Here is a 7,500-nt window from a genome sequence, read left to right as displayed (position 1 = left end):
TACACACGCACACGCTCACACGCACACACACACACACACACACACACACGCACGCACACAGCAGCACAGTACTTCTTTGCATTTCTCTTTTTACCTGACCCCCCCCCGTGCCCCTCCTCCAACACGTGCTCTCCCATTGAACCATCCATTCACACACACACCCCTCGCACCTCCTTCTCTTGAGTCTTCTCACCGTCTTTGCACTCGTTTGTCATTACACCTCTTTTCACACCTCCCCCACACATTCAGCCCTCTGACAACAGCCCATACACACACACACACACACACACACACACATCCGTCTGACAAAAACCCATGCACACAAACACAAACACGGCCCAGAGAACAGCCCATATACACACACTGACTGCAGTCCTGGAAGAATCATGACAGTGCATAAGTGCTGAAGTATCACTGCAGAGATATAATTGGTCTTTTGTCCATCCTATTATCATGAGTGGGCTTTGACTTGAATTCACATTAAGCCAGTGTGTTATTACACTTCTGTAACGTTATTATGTCTGTGCAGTAGCCACAGTGTATGAGTCAGGCTAACCAGGCTAACAATAACCACACAGAAAGAAGGCAGGTGATGGTGACAGCTGTCTGCTGGCTGAGATTCACTCTGGCACTGTGACAATTTTAAACTTTCTTTCTTTCTCCTGCACTTTCAGTTTTTTTCTCTCTCTCTCTCTCCTGTGCGCTTAAAATCATAAGTTTAATCAAATTTCTTTCTCTGTCTCTCCTTTCTCTCTCTCTCTCTCTCTCTCTCTCAATTTACTTCAATTATTGGCATGAATTGTAATTGTCCATATATATTATAATGCCAAAGCTTGGGTTACAGAATTTGAGAATATTACAGAATAATAAAATAAGGAATTGAGCACTGAACATATAAAACTGTAAATAAAAACCATATGATATATAGTTATATATAAAAACAGATAACATTGTAAATAAACAGTTGAAAATAAATAAAAAGCTGCAACTGAGAGGCCCTGTCTCTGTCTCTGTGGGTGTGTCTGTCATTCTCTGTCTCTGTGGGTCTGTCTGTCATTCTCTGTCTCTGTGGGTCTGTCTGTCATTCTCTGTCTCTGTGGGTCTCTCTGTCTTTCTCTGTCTCCGTGGGTCTGTCTGTCATTCTCTGTCTCCGTGGGTCTGTCTGTCATTCTCTGTCTCCGTGGGTCTGTCTGTCTTTCTCTGTCTCTGTGGGTCTGTCTGTCAATCTCTCTCTGTGGGTCTGTCTGTCTTTTTCTCTGTCTCCATCTCTTTAACCTTTTGTATCCCTGCTTTCCCCTCTATGTGTGTGCCCTTATAAGTCATTACTAACCAACAAATCAACCAGCAAATCTTGTGTGTGTGTGTGTGTGTGAGTGTGTGTGTGTGTGTGTGTGTGTGTGTGTGTGTGTGTGTATAGACAGGTTTGGGATGAGGTCCAGTCAGATCCTGAACAGATTTAGTAGCACATACGCCTTCTGACCCATTTACACACACGCACACACACACAGCCACTTTTTGGGCCAGAAGCTCAGAGCATCCTCACACACACACCAGGTGCACACATTCACACACATATGCTCACGCACCAGGTGGGTACAGTCACCAATACACACACACACACACACACACACATACACACATCATGAACATGTCAGGCACATGCACAAACACAAATATCCGTGATTCAACCCAGTGTATTCTCCCAGCACATTTGGAGATGTGTATACTCCAGATCAGACTTTTTTTTAAGTCCAGACTTTTTTTAAGTCAATGATTGTATGTCATATTGAGGCCTTGAAGGACCATTTTCATTCACTGTATAGCCTACTTGTATATGCTTAGGATGACTTTACCCATTTATACAGAATTTATTTCAACACACGCATTTAAAGGCAGCAAGTGATATAGACAATTTTATATTTAGATTTAGACAATCTTGTATTTGCAGCAGTAGATCAGTAGTCCCGATGATCAAACAGAAGTATTGCCTATGTAAAGCTGAGTGGAGAATTGAAAAAGGCTAGTTGGCAGAAGTGTTCTGTAGCATTTGTGTAAGTCTAGAATTTTTCTAACATTTTATGTTTATCACTTCATAAAAGATCAGAATTGTAGTCTTAGGCTTGCCGTCGTTTAAGGTTCCCTCGGCTTCAAGGTTGTTTATTCTGCTCCTTTCACCTCACCTGCCAAACATAACATGTTGCGGCGTTGCGCTCTCTCACGCTCTGCTCCTCCGGTCCGGTCTAATCTCCGAGATTGCGCTCTTTCTCACCTTCTCGCACACACCTCGCAAGTACACCGCTCCTGCCGCAGCTAATGGCTTTGCGACGAGGAGACAAGCGGCGACATTAGCATGAGAAGAGCCCGAGCCCGCCGCCGAACCACGCGCCAATCCACACGGGTGTCCCGAGGGACGCGAGGGAGGGCTGGTCTCGAGGGGAATGACAATGCGCGCTTCCTCACGAGGCTGGTTTCGCCCCGGGGATCGGAAAGAGGAAGAGTTTTGACAGGCCATCTAATGTTCCTGGTCGAGATCTGTGAGAGAATTAAGTTCCTAGTTGTGAGAAGAGTAGCCTACTCTGGCAGGCAGGCTGGGAAAGGGGTTCCGAAGTTACTCCGAAAATCACTCAGAGGATTTTAAGTATCGTTCATGTAATGCGGTGGGAACGGAATTTAATTCAAATATTTGACCACATTTTATCTCTGCCATTAACATTTGGCCACATAGTTACAAGACTGATAAGCCTCCTGTTTCAAACAAGAAATGCTTTTAGAGATTTGTTCAAATAAATTAGGCATACTGTAAGCGGAGACTAACACAAACAGTACCTCCTGCACACTGAGACTATCTTAACTTTTAGAGACAGGGGAGATATCTGGGTAGGTCGGAGTGGAAATAATACGCGCGTCATAGCTGAAAGAAAAACATAAAACGGTTGAGTAAATGCATTATTTTTAGGTCGCCCTTTTTGATTGATAGGGTGAGCTGACCTATGCCAGACGGGAATGGCATGAAAGAGGCGGAGCTTCTGAGTGAGGAGTGGTTGGTGCGTTTGCGTTCAGAGTGACCATTGTCGGACCACGACGCGCAGAGGAAGGGCTGCAGAAGTGGATGGTGTACACCCGATTTTTCGAGCTCATTGCCGTCTCGTGTCCTATGCATGGTTTTTCATGATAATCTCTCAGACGTAGGACTGAACACAGATTTGTTCACATTCATCATCGGATAACCATTTCACCAAGAAGCTGGCGAGTGACCACGATCGTCCATCTCTTCGGTTTTAGGGATTTTCTTAACCATACAAAGGACCTTCACTGACGGAAGCCAAATTAGTTTGGGAGCAAAACAGGCTACGGATAAACGTAGGATCATATACTTAGCAAATGTAGCAGGCATGCCATCAGGGGATGATTTTAAATCTCGTCGGGTCCTGAGGGGAAAATAAAGAAGGCGAAAATAATTGAGGTCCATAACTCCTGGACAAAGAAGGTCTTCTGGTCGAGGAAACGGTGTATGTTTCTCTAACACTAACCACCCCGGACAATAAGGCTAATAATATACTTTTTAGAAGTGGTTAAATAGAGGCTTTAACGTTTTAGCTTCTAACCAAGAAGATACGCTGGAGAAACCAAACCAAACAAACACTGCACTTGACTGAGCGAATCGCTTGTCATGAAAAGTTTCTTAACTTTTTTAAAGATATAATCTGTTCTGATAAAAAACAAAACTTGAGGGTTAATTTAAAATCAAAGTAATATATTTATTTATTTTTTTTTAGCGTAAAGTTTACCTCACTGGTTTGTGACACCGCGGACCGTGGACTACAGTGCTGCTCGTTCCCAATGCGGGTAGTGGTGCGGTCAATGGGTACACAGCCCAGCTGACGGTACTTTAACATCAGTCCTCCGTTTTCCTTTTTTTTTCTGGGACACGTTAATCGGTAGCGATCGCATTGCTGTCGGGAGCCATAACGCCATCATGCAGCTCGTATCTGGGAATGTGGCTGCGCTGTGGATCGTCTTACTGGAGTGTCTGCTGAAATCGGTGGCAGAGGAAGGTACGCTTAAACTCCATTAACCTAGCTAATACACCAAACTACCTGTTTGCATCAATCGCGTGTGTGTGTGTGTGTGTGAGAGAGAGAGAGAGAGAGAGAGAGAGAGAGAGAATTATACTCAATTATGTTGCCTCAGACTACTGTTTCAAATGTCGATTTCCGTCACAAATCATTCCTCGGCGACGTGCTAAAATCATGCGAATTACATTTGTATCAATCTCCAGGCCTATAACAGTATGGCATACGGACTGCATAGTACCCAGTTCATACAGTGTATGTGTGTGTTTTCCTCGACATCACCGGGGCGGTTTAGCCGGTCTGGACAGCGGTCTAGATGAAAGATGCGGTATTTAGTTGTAGGCTACTGCAGTTTGGCGTGTATACCGTTTCGTGAAATCGCTCGGTCGGAATCTTCGCTGTACTCAAGCGTTGTTGGCGTTGCTTCGACGGTAGAAAGTGATGTCCGTTAAAAAAAGTGCAGAAAACGTTTTCATTTACGAAAAAACCCTGCGAATTGTGATAGCCTTAGCGGGTGCTTATCTGTGCAGCACAGGGGTACACTGGTACTCAGTGTGATGTACCAGTAAGTGATTTTTAAACTGGAAATTCGGTAAATAAATGTAGCTATATTTTGTCATTCATTTTTTGGCTGTGGCGGGGGTCATTCTTCGGCAGTTGCTGGATGCCGAACTGGGATTAAAGTCATTAGAATGGTTTTACGGAGTTGTGGGCAGAGTTGGGGGGTATTAACCCTTTTAACTGCAGTCGACGACCTTATTAATTTGTGCCACCTCTGGTTTTGACTTGCATGATGTATCCAAATCAGATTACCGGCCTTTTTGGTTACTCAGTCAGGAAACACTGTGATGTTTCTTTTTATTAACCTGTTACTAATACGTACTGAGATGCCAGATTGTTCTGCCGTTGAAAAAATAGATCGTTTTCACTCATCTTTACACAGCGGCGCTGATTACCTTTGGCTACAGCTTGGTTCTTTTGATGTATTTTAATGATTTATTGATGGTGTCTTAACACGGAAAGCGTTACTGACTTTGTCCTAAATAATATTGGCTTTTATATTCGGTTCACAATTGTTCACTTACTTTAGAAAATCACCCTTTTAGTAGGCTACTCTAATGGAAATTCATGAAATGAAATTTCACTCCGTTGCCAGAGAAGCGGATGCAGTGCAACCGCTAGGGCACAGAAAGCCGAGGAGTGTGTTTTGAGCGGACGGCGCTGTGGCCTTTGCTAGAGATGAAAAGCGCAGCAACTGCAAACGCTCGACGGTCGGTTAACTCGAGTGTATCCGCCGCTGCTGGTGGACCGAGGATAAGCTCAAATGTAAGCATAAAGGTGACCTTTCGTGTGGGAACTAAAATTTGTCACGGCCCCCCGCACCTGTTTCGCACGGCGTCGGTCGGCCACATGCCTCCCGGTCGATGGAGAGAGCGTTCGGTGGATACACCTGCTCGCCGCTATCCGTAATCAATTAAACGGCCTCCGTGACAGACACGCATCGGTAATACCAGCACTGCGCCGTGACAGCGCCGGTGCATCGAATTAATGGGATATTGACCGATCTGTTCTCGTAATTAGCCGATGAGTCCCCTCGGCGCGAAGGATACAGCGATAAGATAGGGTGTCCCGGGCGACATCGGCGATGACCCGTCCCAGCCCGGGCCAGAGTGCGCCGGGACATGGTAGTTTGCAGTACCGACAGAATGTCCAAAACGGACGAGCAAACCCAAAACCGCCATCACATTTCCCATATGGACGTTTGCTTCGTTCTTTTTCGGCACGTATGCGGCAGGCTAGAACTTTACCAGGCCAAAAAAAAACAAACCATTGCGCCTGCCAAAGAGGCAGTCCTGCTGTTCCAGCTAAGCGAACAATAGCCATTAATTTTATAACATGGGTTTCAGCGTAGGTTATAGTTTTTAATTCAGGTTTAAATCTTGGCATTTCATTTGGGTTAATACTCTGGATTCCCTGCGGTGCCAAGATGCCATTCAGTACTGTAGACCGAAGGGGGCCTGGCAGGTTTTGTAATGATTAATTTGGTGAAGTCAAAAACAGGAGCCACAGGGGGTAGATTGGATTGTGGCCTGTGGGTCTGCCTCTGAAGACTTGGGCCGAGATTATACCCGAGCCAGATGCCTCAGGATCACCTTACCGCTCTCTAATTCCCTTTGTGGGCAAAGTATTGACGAAAAGAAAGAAATAACAATGGCTTTCATGTGAGTTAAGGCTCTGCTTCAAATTCGGCCTGCTCTCTCTCTCAGAACCCATTGCCCCCAAGTGTACATGTTAAGAGCTTAGCCATTTTACCTTCTGTCATCTCTCTCTCTCTCTCTCTCTCTCTCAGACTTCCTCTGTCTGCTTTCCTCTTTCCTCCTCCCTACTCTCTCGCTCTATGCCCCTCTTCTTTTCTTTTCTGTCTCTTTCTTTCATCGTGTCATTTTGAGTGGCATTTTAACTGTGGGTGTCATAAATGTTCTACTTGGGAAATTGCAAGTGTCGAGAGAGCAGAAAATGAGACACACACACACACTAAAACACACACACACACACACACACACACTCTGCGCGACTAAGGCACATTTTAACTTTCAGGGCAAACACAGACTCTTATCTTAAACGGCAGTGACACATTTATGCACATTGATAATGAGACAGACACTCTTTCGTCATTATCCTTTCTTTCGCTCCCTCGCTCTCTGTATCGTTGGGCGCTGTGGCAGTGTAGTGCCGATGTCTCCTCAGTGCCTTTGCCTTTCCCGCTGTGGAAATGCCGATCTCTGCCCAGAAATCCTATTAAATGGAACCGATTTTTATAAGACAGGGATTTGCATTTAAAACAGCCTTTGCCTTTGCTCTGCGTTCTCTCTCTCTCTCTCTCTCTCTCTCTCTCTCTCTCTCTCTCTCTCTCTCTCTCCCTCCTGCTCTCCATTTCTCTCTCCTTTTTTCTCACCCTCTCTTGCTCTTCCTCTGTACTTTGTTCTTTCTCTTTATCTCTTTCACTGCCTCTTCTTCATTCTCTCTCTCTCTCTCTCTCTCTCTCTCTCTCTCTCTCTCTCTCTCTCTCTCTCTCTCTCTAATCCTGTGATTAACTCCTTGAAGATTGAAACAGCAGTTCTCTCGTCTAATCTTTAGGCCTGCACCTCCTCGCTCTCTATGGAGTTACCAGGGCATGTGTGTACGCCGGGTTGTGTGTGTACATGTCCGTATTTGTGTTTGTGCGTGCGGGTGCAAGTGTGTGCGTGTCAGCAGTGTCACTGGCTCCCGGGTTCCTTCTGACGAGGTGGTGTTGGGGGCGTAGAGTCTCTTCTAGCAGATTCATCAGCGTTTCTGTCCCACCGACAAATATAGCACCCACCCCCACCTCAACCCCCCGCCTAAACATCTCGCTCACTCTCTCGTCCACTCTCCGTCCTCCTACATG

General features: G+C 45.5%; 1 protein-coding gene and 1 long non-coding RNA gene across 4 annotated transcripts in view; one reads left to right on the top strand and one right to left on the bottom strand.

The window, feature by feature from the left end:
* Window positions 1–2,380, bottom strand: part of LOC113567494 — a 6,509-nt gene extending 4,129 nt beyond the window's left edge. The window contains exon 1 of the long non-coding RNA XR_003409458.2: window positions 2,181–2,380. This is a non-coding gene — a long non-coding RNA (uncharacterized LOC113567494). The remainder of the gene's footprint in view (window positions 1–2,180) is intronic.
* A 702-nt stretch (window positions 2,381–3,082) lies between these two features.
* Window positions 3,083–7,500, top strand: part of ephb4a (eph receptor B4a) — a 34,144-nt gene continuing 29,726 nt past the window's right edge. For 2 of the 3 annotated variants that reach the window (XM_026995515.2, XM_035527060.1), the window contains exon 1: window positions 3,083–4,055. In XM_026995515.2, coding sequence (XP_026851316.2) covers window positions 3,977–4,055 — 79 coding nt within the window. In that variant the 5' untranslated portion in view covers window positions 3,083–3,976. The remainder of the gene's footprint in view (window positions 4,056–7,500) is intronic. The other variant, XM_026995514.2, reaches the window with a different exon arrangement.

The sequence above is a fragment of the Electrophorus electricus genome, chromosome 6, assembly GCF_013358815.1.
Source record: "Electrophorus electricus isolate fEleEle1 chromosome 6, fEleEle1.pri, whole genome shotgun sequence".
In the NCBI taxonomy this organism is placed as follows: domain Eukaryota; kingdom Metazoa; phylum Chordata; class Actinopteri; order Gymnotiformes; family Gymnotidae; genus Electrophorus; species Electrophorus electricus.
The sequence above is the reverse complement of the archived record's forward strand: the minus strand, read 5'-3'. Positions and strand labels throughout refer to the sequence as shown.